This window comes from Amblyomma mixtum, chromosome 3 (assembly GCF_055824585.1).
Source record: "Amblyomma mixtum isolate Tamu chromosome 3, ASM5582458v1, whole genome shotgun sequence".
NCBI lineage: Eukaryota > Metazoa > Arthropoda > Arachnida > Ixodida > Ixodidae > Amblyomma > Amblyomma mixtum.
The window spans coordinates 169041046-169056759 of NC_143014.1; the positions used below are offsets into that span (position 1 = coordinate 169041046).

The 15714-nt window shown below is 41.7% G+C and overlaps 1 protein-coding gene across 1 annotated transcript in view; it reads right to left on the bottom strand.

Moving 5' to 3' along the window:
• Positions 1-222: 222 nt before the first annotated feature.
• Positions 223-15714, bottom strand: part of Cow (Proteoglycan Cow) — a 36037-nt gene continuing 20545 nt past the window's right edge. Inside the window, exons 6-11 of the mRNA XM_089581877.1 lie at positions 15227-15330; positions 13221-13346; positions 10903-11109; positions 8055-8102; positions 7685-7822; positions 223-6175 (exon numbers count right to left, since the gene is read on the bottom strand). Coding sequence (XP_089438003.1) covers positions 6057-6175; positions 7685-7822; positions 8055-8102; positions 10903-11109; positions 13221-13346; positions 15227-15330 — 742 coding nt within the window. The 3' untranslated portion in view covers positions 223-6056. The remainder of the gene's footprint in view (positions 6176-7684; positions 7823-8054; positions 8103-10902; positions 11110-13220; positions 13347-15226; positions 15331-15714) is intronic.

Genomic DNA, 15714 nt, shown 5'->3' on the forward strand with positions numbered 1-15714 from the left:
TCGATGAAGACCAATAGTGAAGACAGCAGCAAGAGAACAAGGCTCACACATTACAAAGGCGAAACTTTCGCTTGAAGGAAGAAAGAGGTGCCATGTGCAACTAGAGGTTGCCGCTTTATGCAGATGACATGTAGCTCCTCATTTTCAAATTTAAAAGGTTCATATTTTCTTAGTGACATGCACCTGTATCCACTTTTTGCACACCAGACTATCACACATACACTAGGTTATACACTACATAAACTTATGTCTTGTAGTGGTACTTTATTCATCACAGCCTACAAAAAACATTGTTACGTAGTGGTTACCAAGACCATATGCAAGTAGTAAATACATTAGGCATAAATGCATACAGAAAAACATCAGATGGCACTTATAAGACAGAAAAGAAGACATTTGTACTGCTACACTTTGTCAAACAAAGATGCTAGTTATGCAATGTGGACTACCATCCACTAGACACTTTAAGCCCAGGACTAAATTTTTCAATCAGTCTCAAATGTGATCAGCAAGATGTCATAAGCAACATCCATAAGCAATAAGCAATACATATTTTTCAAATTTTCTATGTTCACCTAGATGGTTTGTGCCGATTTAAAATGCGTGAGAATAAACAAGGCATCACAGGAAGTTGTGGCCACAAACAAAAGGGAATGCAATGAACTTGAGAATGCTCACAGAAATTTCACAAGTTTCTTTTTGTGATTACCACCTACCAAAAAAGAGCTCTCTGATGGGAAAATTTTGTGCAGTTTCGACAGCTAAGCCTTGGGTGAGCATTGCCATCTAAATAGCAAAGAATACGGGTCCCTTGGTTTCAGCTGAACATCAGCTGTGCCACAAACAGGACTTGACAGCACAACGATGCAAAGTTTCTGGCTTCTTGCTCATGGCAGCTGACATATGTCAAAGAATTGCGTCTGTGGATACTGGGCTTAAGTGGAGCTTTTTTTTTTTAAATTCTTGCTCTTGAATATTGTACAATTTAAGCATGTATCTAGGAGTCACAAAAACAGTGAGAAATACAACAGCAGCAGCTCTGCCACACAGTGCCCAATCTCTGAGCAGATCCAAACACCAACACAAGACTCTCAGAAACACAAATGCACACCCTCAAAGGTTGCCCCTCTGCCTTGGAGGAGGAAAATGGGGAAGGAGAGGAAACACGTGCACAGAACATGAACATTCTGTACACGCTAATTTCTTTATGTGCGCTAATTCTGAGGGTGCTAAATTCTGCAAGTGCTATAAACACATGTACAGAACACAAAGATTCCACACAAAGGCTCACGGTCACAGGTGGCATGCACAGAAAAGTCTCATCATAGCAATTCTCACCATTTCTAAGCTTTTCAGGCAAAAAAAGAAAAAAAAAAAGAAAAAACAATGCAAGAGCTGTGATGTGCAGGCATTCAGCCATGTCAGGGAACAATAAACAAAGACCCTGGCGAACCAACCAACAAGCCAATGCTGTTACACCAACAGCAGTAGTTTTTTTTTTTGCAGCCTCCACTGGAATGTGCTTCCTTGTCTCACTTCCCCATGTTTAAAGAAAACAGTCATGTACAGAAAAAGAGGGCACTGAAGGCTTGTTTCACAAGCAACGGGCTTCGAAGATTTGCTGTGCACCTTCTTAAAATGCATGAAAAATTGTACAAGATCATGATGCTGCTGTTACTGCTCGCATACGTAAATGCACTCAGCAGGCACCTTGCACACAGTTGTTCACATGCTCCCACAAAGGGAATGTAGGCCACTGGCCAACATTTTAATTTTATGTGCACACAGCCATAGAGCAATATAACATCTTCTCACAAGTTGCAGCTTATTTTCTTATGCAGCCTCTGTACACTACAGTAGGCAGGAAACTTCACATAAAAGGCTTAATCACAGAGCTCAAGGACAAGGCCTTTGAGCGAAAAACAAATGCTTTCCTTGAATTCCTGGCATACCGTTTTGAAAACGGTGCCATATATAAATAAAGGCTTGAAGCACTAAGATCAGGCCAGCGCCTCAACTAAAAGAAAAGACTGTCAACAAACAAAGCAATGCAGGAAGAAACAGTTGCTGCCTGGTTTTATGTTCCTCTGAGCTTGCTAACCTTCTGTGAACAAACTTTCAGGCACAGATGATAACCAACAAAAAATTAAATTTCAAAACTGGTTTTCAGGTATACTTCCGCCATGGTGATTGGAGATTCCGACATGAGAAAGTTTTTACACCTGTCTGTCTGGGTGTTCATTAACTTGTGGCTGTTGAGACTTTCCAGCAATGGGGAGTGGCCGCAGTCACTGAATCCACTTGTGACAAACTACCTCCTGACAGCGAGATTCAAACATGGACTAGCTCAAGCTCTGAATCAAGCTCGCGCCTCCAGACAAAATACGAAAAGTTACAAATGAGTGAATGTTCGCTCCCCTCTTTTCTCCGTCCTTTTATTCCCACTAGGCGCAGCTCAAGTTTCGATGGCTGATGCCGCAGCTAGCAATATCTGTTCCTTGCATTTTTATTTTTATTTCTTATTACCAATAAATAGCCACAAACAACAACATTACAAATGAATAGCTTGCCCCATGATTACAGGTAAGCGAGGATGCAGGGCAAAAGTTTCAACGTTTTACTAAAACAACACCTTTCTGGACTAAAACTGCAACTGATCCTCAACCATTCAAGAACCCATTCCCAATGTTCATCTATGGTCCATAGAGCAGTCAGCCAGAAATAAGAGTTTACTGAAATGCTGTTGGTGCGCATTAAAATCTTCCCACAAATGCCCTTTTCAAAGGGTGCTTCGACACTCGACAGCAACTGATCGATGAGTGGATACCTTCTTTTCTTTGGAAACATTTTTCACATTCTATATTACATGAGTGCAGCTCTAGAGAACAGAGGGTGTTTCATTTTATTAAATACAGATTGATTAGAACACTTTCATGGGAAGGTTAATCAGGGACGTGTTAACAGTAAACCATAATCAACTACTGTACTGTTCACAAATGTACTTAGACGTGTTCACCTGGCCATATAACCCAACCTCAAAAGCAGTGCTCTGAAACTATTAGAGTATTTGCATGGAAAATCTGTATCAAACAAAAGGAGATCCAAAGTATAATCATGAACGTAAAATAGCAAATTTCCACCATACAAAATTTTGAAGCTTTTGAAGCAAATCTTGAATAAAGATTAATTTTGAAGTGAATTTTGAAGCAAATTTTGGAGCTATAGGTACTTCAAATGAAACTGCACCCACTTGAAGCTGTGAGTGCTTTTCCCAGTTTGCATATCTACACTGAATTACCTGTCTAGAAACTGTCCTTCCAAGGACAACAAAAATTTCTGCCCATCTTGTGAACCACAACTGCACGAGGAATTCAACTGTGGGTGTGTTTTGCAATTTCTGCTCTTTTTCCAAGAAAAGAATAATGTATTCAAAGGGTCGTCATACCACAAAAACAAACTAGCAGCTTTATGAAGAGAAAATTTATACTTAATTATCATACACTGGAGAATTCTTTCCAAAGTTATATATTAAGGGCTTTTCTAGACTCTTCTATTAGAGAGAAATGGGAAACCTCAAGTAATTTTAGAACAGTAGTGTGTCTGATTAGGTACACCCATTTTCCCATTCAGTCATTTATAACTTCCTTTAAAATTGTGCAAGAATAACAAAACTTTGCAGAAGTACATATACTGCTAATATATACAGAAACCATGAAAATTTAATTAAAATCAGACAAGTGGTTCAAATCCATCTTTTAGCCCTATATCCCCTTTAATAACATATTGAGTTACAAAATTGTTTTCCCTTCAAGTTCGCAAAGTGTAATATGATCATGCTGGATTGAACACAATCCTACTAATTACGATAAAAGATTACCACCACAAATGTGACATTATTTCCATTAAATTGAATAAATCTAAAGAAGCAATTATTTTGAAGAGTTCTGAGATTTTAATGTCCATTATGCAATGATACTGGTAGTCCTAGTGCAACACACAATAACCACACGCAGGCTGTTTTTCTACCCACGTATCGTGCAGAGTTGTGGATATTGGTACTGCCTACATCAAATGGTCTCAAGTAAGACAAACATAACTGTAACTTAAAAATGTTGCAGTAGAAATACTTAACTGCAGTGGCTTTAAAGCTGGCACACGAAATAAAATGAAAGATTCAGTACATCACTATGGCACAAGTTTATACTATCACAGAAAGGTTTGTACGCTGAATCACTGAATTGGCCACTTGGAAGACAGTGCACTATTCAGCTCTGTGCCACCTATAAGCCCGTTGCTGTGAAACAAGCGACGGTCAAAGCTGTATGTTCGCTTCTTCTTACACAGTTGATAACAACAACAACAAAAAAAAAATCAACTGTAAACAGTTGGCTAATGCGAACAAAAAGTCGCAAAAGGCTTTGAGAGTGCTCAAAAACACAACCATTAGTTATAGACCTGGGAGGCCAAAACACAGGGCAAAACGGAGAAACACGCTCTTTAACCAAGAGAGAATACAAGTGGCACTCAACTTAAATGGAAGACTTGGATTCTGTTGGCTTCGTGCAAATTCTACGAAACACAGGCTGCTAAAGGATTTGCCTTTTTCTCCGCAGACACACGAAAAATAAGTGCATTTTTGCTTCATAAGTGTAAAGCATACATATAAAGCAAACAAAGGAAGCAACACAATGCCATTACATAAACACATGGCACTGCTAAGTAACAAAATAAGCTCCACCACTTTAAGTAGTTCAGCCTTTTGCATTTACGAATGTGGCCTGCAACAACTGAAAAATTGTGACACAAATATAATTCATCAATATAAAGTAAGACCTGTTTAACAAAGCAACCAGGCAGGCAATAATTGTGACAAATGTTCAAGATTGCATTTGCGGCTTAATAAATAAATGTCAAGAAATATGCACAAACTATGAATGTGTAGTGAGAGCAAGCTTGATGCATGTTATCCTCTCGTCCTCAGACTTTTTTTTTTTTTACTGTAATAATGTCTGAAAAATCATGGCACATTTATTACTGATGGAAGCAGCAACCATCAGGAGGCAGCTGCACTTCTGTGACTTAAATGCGACATGTTACAAATGCGGGCATACACAAAATGCATGTTGCGCAAGCTTCATTAGCATGTTCTGTTTATGCTGACAGCTTCAAGTAGCAACTAAAAGATTTTTTCTGCACATTTAAACAATAGGGAAAACAATAAAAAATGTAATATGCCCACACATTCGGGTCAAGTGTATTTAACAGTGCAGAAAATGAGGAGTCCTGCAGAGAACAAAACACACAAGGCTGACAACCTTGACACATTGTTGTTCAGACTGAACAAAAAGGCATGTAACATAATAAACCACAGTATTAAGCTTCTCAGACTGATTATTTTCTTTGTGCTCCAAAAAAATAAAATAAAATGCGCATGGGCATTTTAACACTGTAGAACAAATGCATAACAAATAGAAACAAGAATTCAAGCTTTCTGTGTTTCAAATAGAGCAGCTTTTTATGACTGAACACTTCTTCAAGCTTGCATAAAAGCAACGTCCCCTTTGAAATGGTTATCATAAAAAATCAAACTTTACGAAAGTTTAATGTTCAATGTAAATATGGTTAGCACTGCTGTCACCATGTTAAGATAAAAAGCTGTGAGAATCTCTCTCAAACCTGGGGCACACAAAAGGATAAGCCCACAATGAAAGAAAGACATCACTAGAACATGCTAACATGAGTCCAACACGACTAACAAGAAAAAAAGCCAATGTCTCCGTACCAGACTGCCAACGCTGCTGTCAGTTTATGCTAAAATAAGGGACATGTGGGAACAACTCTTGAAGACAGATGTGGCTCTTCCTGAAAACCACTGTTCTCTCCTTCTTTTTCCTTCCTGCTGCAAACCAGGACAGATGAAGTACAGACTATTGCACTTGCCATCACTGACAGAACAAGCGGGTGCATCAGGAAGAAACGATGGCGAATGGTAAAAGGGCTTGAGGGAAAAAGGTAAGAGGCAGGGCTTAAGTGGCCACTTGTTTGGGGGACAAAACTCAGAAGTCCTGAATGCGGTCTCCCGATCCTTCATCCTTGTTGTCTTTAACTTCATCACTGTCTTCTTCTGTGTCATCCTCGAGTGACTTGTCACGATTGGTCTTGTTCATCAGTGACTCTGCAACAATGTGAGTAAAACACGAGCTATAGCAAGGCTGCAGCAGAATTCTCACATTCTACTCTTCTTGAACACCAACTCTTTCAATCTTTTCACTCATGCATGTCATGTAAAGTCAAGGACGAAAGTTTGCAAGATGCGGATTCGCAGAAAAATTTTTTTTTTCTGGGTTGCTTCGCTAGTCGGTCAGCTGGTATTTCATCAGCTGGCAAACTGAACAACAAACGGCTTGGTGCTGGCGGTTATCGGCAGTTTGCTTTCGCAACTGTTCATCTCGGCAAGCGACTGCCAGCGCGAGTAAGTCGGGTAAATGGTGCGCAATTCGGAATTTTTGGGGGGCCAGTGTGGCAGCGTACACCCGCCACTTGCACCTTTTGCAGCTGCATACAACGACGCGGCTACGCCGATTTTCCAAGCCCGCTTTGCACATTCTACTTGCGTACACCTGCGTGCATGCTAGAGGTCTGGCGCAGCAGGGCGTGCAAGATGTGCAAGTTTTTTTTTTACATAAACACGAGTAATAAATTAAGGCTGTGCAAATTACTGAATAAACTCGTGTGAGGGACGAATTTTTTTTAAGATCCAGGTGTGAATTTTGAAGGTCTGGCCCATACACAAATAAAAAAAACCAACGTATAACAGCATCTTTTTCTCCATTATCTAGCCTGGAACAGGGGGTGTGTCCTATGCATGAGATTATAAGGTATGGCAGTAAATAAACAGAACATAAAACAGACTCGTACAAAATTCGGCTCCAGGTTTCTGTCACCTAGCAATATCTGAGTTAAATCCCTACTGGACTTGGACGAGCCAGGCTCGTCATAACCACCTGTCATATCTGGCTCATGATGAGTGTCCGTTAAGGGGGTTAATGTACGAACAATATAATTCCATACTTAAAACAGCGCAAACCAGACAATGGACAGATGAAAGATGTATACATGAGCATCGTGTACGTAAGCAGCGCTCATGTTTACGTCTCTTCTGTCCATTGTCTGGTTTGTGCCATTTTAGGTACGAATAACTACCAACCTGCCCAAGCTTCCCCATATGTAATTTCAGTTGCTTTTTCTGGTTTTGTTATGAGCAGAATACCTGTAAAACGATTTTCAGCCAAAGAAGTGGTTATAATCAATTACGTCATAACATTACAAAGTGCACTCTTCATAAATGTCCTGAAAATTGTAACCATGCACATCTACTCTCCTGCAACATGCTAAATGAGAAAGGTTGGAGCAGGAGAGTTATCAACATCTTCTACAATGAAAAAGGCACTCCATCAGGGCAGCTTGGTAGAGCAGAGTGCATGCAGTGAAATGGATCAAAGAAAGGTGAATACTAATTACACAGAAGCACTGCCAAGAGATAATTTAAATTGCAAGTAAACTCCGAGACGTCTGAAACATACACTACAAATGTTTAATCCCTGGGAGTTCGCATTTTCCCAATTTAGCTAGTTCAATGCACTATCCACTTGGAAGCAAAATACACACATATGAACACACTTACCGCAATCAGGCCGGTCTCTCCGGCGTGTGTTGGCAAACTCGGCACCGTGGCGGTCAACACACCAGCACATGCCTGCACTACTGTGGCACTGGGCTGGCAAGAAGTAACCCTCCTCATCACATTGTGGGATGTACGCTCCTGCAGTTATTGACGAGGGATGCAACAGTAAGCGCACAAACAAAACTTTCTGCCCTAAAAATGTTGCACATAATTACTAAGCGATTCAAAAATCTTTCCAAGCAAGCTAAGGTAATAAAAACACACAGCCTAAAAGAGCAGGCCTGCATTAGTCGCCTTGTGGATTGCATGAAGTTAGCTTTTTTTTTTTATTTGCCACTTAGTAATCATGGTGTTGAAGAAAGTCACTCACCGATTAGGCCAGGTGTCACGCGCCTCAGAGCTGCCGCACATGGTCGTTCTGCAGTGAAGAGAAACATGTCAGTGTGCTGCAGTGATGAGTACGTCAATATTTTTAAATGCATCGAAATATGCTACACCTAGGTTGGCCACAGGTCATAGGGTGCTATTTAATATGTTTGTAACAACAATAGAAGGTGTCACTGCTTTCATTATGAATAATACTATGCAGAACAGGGCAGAAACAGAAGGCATGCATTTTTTTAGTTTCACCATCAAAAGCGGAGAGCAATGCAACATTGTTTCGAACAAACAGAACAGGCCGCAGTGAATAAATGTGCCTGCCTAGCTGACAAACAACAAATAACTTGTATGTATGCCTACATCTATGTACAAATTGTTTATAGTTTAATGGTTTTATGGGGTTTAAAGTCCCAAAGCAACTCAGAATCTGGATAATTTCGACCACCTGGGGTTCTTTAACTCTTTCCTTCCTGCGCCATAGACCATAAATCATATACGACCGACGTTTTGAACCTGCAGCCAAATATTCAGGATGGCGCTCCTGGACAAGCTGCGCCATCTAGTTTGTTTCTGTAACACCATTTCTTTGGTTTCAGTTTTATTTCTTCATTTTCTAATGCGAGGAGGCGACTTGAAAAATCAAACTTTGACCAGACGCAGCCCGCTGGTCACCGCATGGTGTGTCTGTTTCGCCGCACTCCTCAAAGGTGAAAGGCTACACTAGAGCATTTTTGTCGGTTCTTACGCTGTGTTTTTTTTTTCTAGAGCAGTAGTGATGGGTTAGACATCCATGAGGAATGGCTGGATTTCAGTTTTGATTGCAAGACTTCGTATCAGAGACCCGGGACATCAACGCGTGCTCGCACATGTTTTGTTTTAGTGCTCAAGTTGTATTTTATGCAAATGAAGAGAGTGGTTTTATTCGGTGCTTTAGGGTTTCTGCAACATACAGCCAAGATATGTTACCAAATGTGCCGGCAGATTTTTGATCATGATGATGTCAAGAAAGGCCACGTCCCTTTTCACCCATAGAACCGTTTACTACCAGTCAAAAAAAAAAAGGAAAAAAAAAGCAGGAACTGCAAGCTCTGCGATATATATAAAAAAAGAACAGAACTCAGAACAAGTTTAATGTGTAGCACATCCCACATCTAACTCCACTTCATGTGCTCATACGACTGCTTTCTCTTGTGGCACAGCAGTCATATTGCCTAACGGAGAGTACAGTGTATTATGTACACAACTGAAATTTGCAAGAATGGTAGCTAAGAACATTTGCAAAGTTTCGTATATTTAAATTTTTTAAATCAATTTCTGGCCCAGTGCAGCGGTTTATTTTTGTTTTGCTTGTATTATTTTTTTTGTGTTGCCAGCATATTTAACCAATAAATTTTCGAAAAGTTTTGCGCACACAACTCTGGCATTTTTTTTTCGTTCAGAAGTAGAGTTTGATGTATTACAATGTGCAGTGCATTTAGCACTTCTTGAAGAAATAATTTTTATTTTAAAACAATCAAAATCGGTCATTTTTCTGCAGTAAGGAAAGAGTTAACGTGATATGTATGTACGTACAGATTGTGAATCATGAACAAAAAAACAAAACAAATAGGCTTCCATGGCATTTTCCAATTTTCAGTGTGCATCCTCCTTGCTCACACTACACGTTCACAGAACAAATGGCTTCTAAGTTCCATACTCTGGAACAATCACTTCTAGGAATACACATCACATTCATTGCACACCTACTAGACAGCAGATTTGAACATGACGAAAGAATTTTATTGATGAGAACCTTCCTGGCTACATCGATCTGACATCGTGCGATCACTGAGCGTGTTGACACTGAATAAAGAATAAAATGGAAGTCCTATGCATTCCTTTGTAGAATGGTCACACAGTTGCCCTTGTGACCACTTCACTATGGAATGCAGAGGACTTTGTGAAATGCACTTTGCGTTGCTTTGTAATCTCAGTGCCTTCGTGAGAACTGTGAACGCTGATACGTATGCCCTACTGAAGAACAATATTCTCATTACTAATGCAGCCCATGCAGCCAACCTGGCAGGCCTGCAGCAGAATTACACCACCTTTGATACTAGTGAGACTAGCAAGCACTAAGCACTTAAAGGCAACATATGTTTCATGTTCAATGAATATCCCAGCAGACACAAAAGAACATCAGTGAACAGCAAGGCACAACACGCAAAGCTGCTTCTTGAAATCTGATAGTGAATTACTAAATGTTATTATTTGAGCATATGAGCCCTAATAGGTCATCATGGCATAATTCATTGTGACATAGCCAGCTAATGACTGTCATACCTTCTAGCAACACTGTTAAAGCATTAAGAAAAAAAAAAAAGAGAGAGAAGGGATCACAGATCCAGCAGCACTGCATAACTCTGTATGTGCGGTAGTATGAAAAAAGTTGAAACTGTGTGTGTCTGCTCAGTACTTCATGGCAGAAAAATGCTGACAGAGGAAGAGGATTCAGGAAGAAGGGTAGTACTGTCAGCGACTTTGAATAATAGATCCCGAGAGTATACTCCCTCCCTTCTATTCTGCCCCTTTTTGATCTAACAAATGTGTGACCTCACCTTGACTACGTAAACCATTTTCAAGAAGCTGACAAAAGTTACATAAAAGTCAGGGTCTTGTTCTGTCTGAAGTGTCACCTGTCTTGTGCTGCACACATATAATGCTGTAACCTCTGATTAAATTGCAAATGAAAGCATGAAGTAAAATAGCAGAGCAGGTACACTCCCATTGAGAATGATAACAGCACTGCTGTAAAATGAATTATGATGAAAAAAAAAGAAAAAAAAGAGGACACCTACGGGACTTATTGAAGCAGGCACACCACTCAATGGTACTGAGAAACGAGTCTCGATTCAGGTCGCAGACAGCCAGGTAAGGCTGGAGGCACCGTTCACGATCATCGTGCTCCAAGTCATACAGCTCACGCAACGTCAGCAGCAAGTTTCCATCCGAGTCAAGGTGGTGGAACATCCAGCCTACCTCAGGCTTGCACTCAGGCAAATGGTCTGTGGGCATACAAAATGAAGTGTGCATGGGTGTGATGTACATCACAGCTCCTTCTGCTCAACCAGAACTATGTGGAAGCCTGACCGCAATAGCTGAAGTAGTCAGACAGTTTTTTTTTTCTTGAGGTAAGAACTAAAAAAAAATTATGCCTAGCAATGTTCTGCAGCTTCTATATTCCGACACTTGATTCAATGTACTGTCCAGCTACACATTCGCAAACCATAAACCACTCCAACCTAATGGTTTGGAGGAGAATTACCAAACAAGATGGAATACAGCTTCAGCTATTAACAATCGGAAACATGCTCCTAACGATGCTTCTTGTACTTTATGGACAGTGAACTGCATTATGGCTACTGACAAGTCCTGCTGATGCTGCAAAGCAAGTGTACACAATGTGAAAACAAAAGTATACCACTAGAGTACTATGATGTCCAGTCAGGTGATTCAGGTGGGCCTGTACAATTGGGGCCATGCAGGAAACAAAGAGAGCACTCAATAATGTGCCCTCTGTGGTCATGCAACTCAATAGGTTTGAGCATGGAACCAGCCATTATTCTGAAATGCCACATCTGATTGCGCGCTCAGATTAACAGATAAATTCTAAAACTGCTATTTTTATTTTTGTGTATTAAAAAACATGACTACTCAGAGTTGTAAAAATACAATGCAAACTGATCTGAACAGCAACTCCTGTTCACAAACTACAGCCGAGCCCACTTACGACGAATCTAACGGTCGCGCGGATTGCGTTCGTTGTAAACGACTTCCCAATTTACAGCCAAAAACACGAAGTCAAGTAAAAGTGGCGTTTATTTCTTAAGAAAGACCATTATGCGTGACTGCTTCTTCAAAGAACACGTCCTTCCCAGCTAGGATACACCAACAAGCTGCTTTGTGGATGCAATACGACTAATCGCAGTTGGAAGTTTTTACGCCAGCTGGTGGTAGGTCAGCCTCCTTGTCATCGTCTCTATCAGCTTCTTGGCAACTGATGAGTGCCTGCACGCCATGTACATGTAGTAGTAACATGAGGGGGAACATGAAAGCGTGCGGCCTCCACGCTTTGCAAAGCGCTGCCGCCAACAGCCAGCCAGCCATGCTTATTGGGCCTTTGCCGCTGATTCCTGCTGCCCCTTGGTGGCAGCGGTGCGCAAGGTGCGGCAGCCACATGTTTCTGTGTTCCCTCTCATATTGCTTCTACCTGTACAACAGCTTTGCCAGTGTATTGCTTTGCGATATCTGCACCATCATGAGCACAAATGAGGTCAACCTTAATTACTTCAGTTCCGGCCAGCTGTGCATCAACAACAAACTGCCAAAAACACAATGTCTCAACACGCGGGTGATCCACTACATCTTGCAGTGTTACTGGGTTGATGAATCCCGCCCAAATCGTGCGTCATTCCCACCTCCCTTCCTAATGTATAGCTAATGGCTAATAAAAAAATCGCTTGTCATCCAGTGCTTTGCGTTGTGCCTGTAGCGTATGAGAATGTAGCCCCCATAGCACCGCGGCTTGCAAGACTTGCTGATGACAAGCGGAAACCACCGGTCACTGCGGTCCATGTTCCTGCACAGAATGACGGTAATGCGAAGCTTGCTCCTATTTGGACCACTGCAAGCGTCGCCTGTCAAGGCATACATTTTTGGTGGCTGAATCTGGTAAACAGTTTCGTCTGTGTAACGTCCCAGCTTTTATTGCTTTCTCGGTTTGTCATATTCTTTCTGGGGAGGACAGGGTGGGGTGTGAGTTGTGTCATGGTGGCTGGGAGACGCTCTTCGGTGCTCCTGCACAAAGCGCGAAATACCCTACCACAAGGCCAAGTTTGTGGTGCCTCCTCATTCACTCTAACTCATGTTTGTTGTATCCGACTCAATGCTCTCGTTTGTAATAAGTGAACATTCACTATAACTGTGGCATTTATAAGTGAGCTCGACTGTATTTGAAATTTTAAATACTTGCACATCACTAACAGATAACAATGAATGCTCCCAACCTGCACAGCAGCATGTGGTAATGCACACACAAAAAAAAATTTCTAAACATGACACTGCCTCAAGATCGATGAAAGACATGTACACAAAGTTTTAGAGGAGTATGACTCACAGTCAGACACCCTGTGGGTCCTCCGTCTGGTGGACACTTGAGTGCTTAGTTGATGGTCACTCATGACCACGGAAAACCAGTCAAGCAGCCGGTCACCCATGGCCTGCAGGTCATCATTAGTGCACCCTGCACCATGACAATGGGGCAAGAGAGTGTGCTGTGATGATAGGCAGACAAGGAAATGTACTCACTCAATTCATTCCATTACCTATTAAAAGTTATGGCACCTCATCCATGCATTAAAACTAATTTCCAATAAGTTTAGCTAAAGGAACAGGAAACAAATATGGCTTCATAGTCCAAGGTTCGAGGGAACACCGTCTGGTCAGGGTGAAGCATTATCTCTTAACCATCCCTTCCCTTAACCATTAACCATTACTTCTTCTGTGACAGCCTTATTGTGAACAAGGGCCCCGTACGGGACCCGAAACGTCATTTTTCATCTTTTGACTTGGTCAGTGACCCAATTTTCCTTTGTGAATAAATATGGCTTCATGTACATAGTAGTTTACTCTTCATTTCTTGGAAGAGTGTGTATGTATGAAAGGGTAGCACGCCAGTGCCATTCCTGGCACTAACCAACCTGGATATAACTAAATTAACGAAACATATATATGTTTTGCTAATTAAAATACAGTTCTTGCGAGAAGACTCAAAGGACAATGCAGAATAGGAACCAAAATAAGAAATAAATGTAAGCAAAATCACTTTAAAAATGTTTACAGTAAATCTCTGTTATTCAAAGTCATAAATGTGGAGAGACGTTTTGCGACTGCGCTGATAGTGCAAATGTGGCAGTAGCAGCTGCCATCACTTCCCCCAGCGGCTTGCGAAATGCCACTATAAGTGGGGTAGGGAGAGTGGGGGAGGGGGGGGGGGCACCGCGGCCGAGCAATAAAGCACATGGCAGCACCGTCGCTGCACCGACTGCGGAGGCACCTGCTTCTTCCTGCATGTTCCCTCTCTTTGTCTGCCTACCGCTGTTGCCCCAGGAAACTGACTCTACACCTTGCATAGCTGGTGCTCTCCACCATCCCCGTTCCTCCTTGCCCATCGTGACCATGCGGTGGCGACAGGAGCGCACTTCTAGCTGCACTCCCAGAGTTTCAGCGGTGTGCGTCTGTCTGAAGCCTCTGAGTAGCAAGTGTAACTGGCTCCCTGGGCCAGTGGACACCTGAATTGCGCTGTGAATAGGCGGTGGCGTCCACCTACAAATTGAGGCAGTAATGCGCCCTTCCTTTTTTTCAAAAACAGTGGAAGGTTCAAACTCTGTTGATTTTGAGGAAAGGAAAGGCGCATAGCTGGCTTCCTGGGTCAGTGGACACCTCAACAATGCTTTGAGGCACATGGTGGTGGTGTCCACCTGCAAAAAACCGTGCTTAGCAATGTTAAACTGTCAGCCATATCTTTGCTATGTTTATTATTTTTTGCAGCTTTTGAGCACGAACTGTTGTATGGTACGTGGTGTGTACGTTCCAAAAGCAGAAGCAGTAGAGATGCGCCGATGGCGCTGGAGCACAACGCGTTGTGCCAACTGTGGTCACTCGTTGCGATTAAGGATGTTCCTCTCGGGTCAGTTTGTGCTTTATTGTCACGAGACTTTTCTGCCAAATCTCGTAACTCAGCACAACCTAACAGATAGTCGGCATAGCGAGTTCGTTTTATCAAGGTAAACCGCCACAACACCTTCATTACATGGAGGTCTCAAACACACGCGCTTGAATAGAATTGAGAGCCTTTGTAATATCTAGGAATTTGTTAAATGGAAGTTTGTTGCATCCAGGTTTAACTCCAAGTCTTTACACATATGTATGCCTCTGTGGACAGTGTAGCGTGTTAATGACATGTGGCTGAAATGTGTGGCACTTCTGATCATTCCACAAGCCTTCCACAACACAAGACCATGCAAGAATAGCTTTTACCACACATTCTCTTTATGCATTTTTACGCCTGCCAACAGCATTTATTAAACAAACACCATAAGTAATGTACAGTGGCCACCATACCTTTATCCTTGCTGACAACCGAGGAGGAAACCTTGTTTGTCATGACTGAATTATGACCATCCTTGCTGGCCCATGAGTCCTTAGAACTGAACTTCGATTTCAGTCTGGGCAGAATGAGAAAGCATTGACAATGTTGGATCTGGTGCACAGATTTATGACAAAAGATCAATTTTCCTGGCCATCAAAGACAAACAAACATTTAAGTGTAGTTGCTTGCCCGTATAAAACAAGAAAAATCAAACACTTGATATTTGCACTGAAGACCCACTTGAGCATAAGAAGGCTGATAACAAACTTATAGGGGCTCTGAACACCCTCTGAGGAGAGCACATAAACTCTCTCAATCACTACATTGTGTTGTCACAAACATCTGAGCCAAATAATACATTTCTACACGCAGCAGAGAACCCACAATTGCGCGCGAAAGTTGGTGAGCCCTTTCCGGTGACTTCATGTTTGCACCCTCCCGCATCTTTCTATTCAGAAAT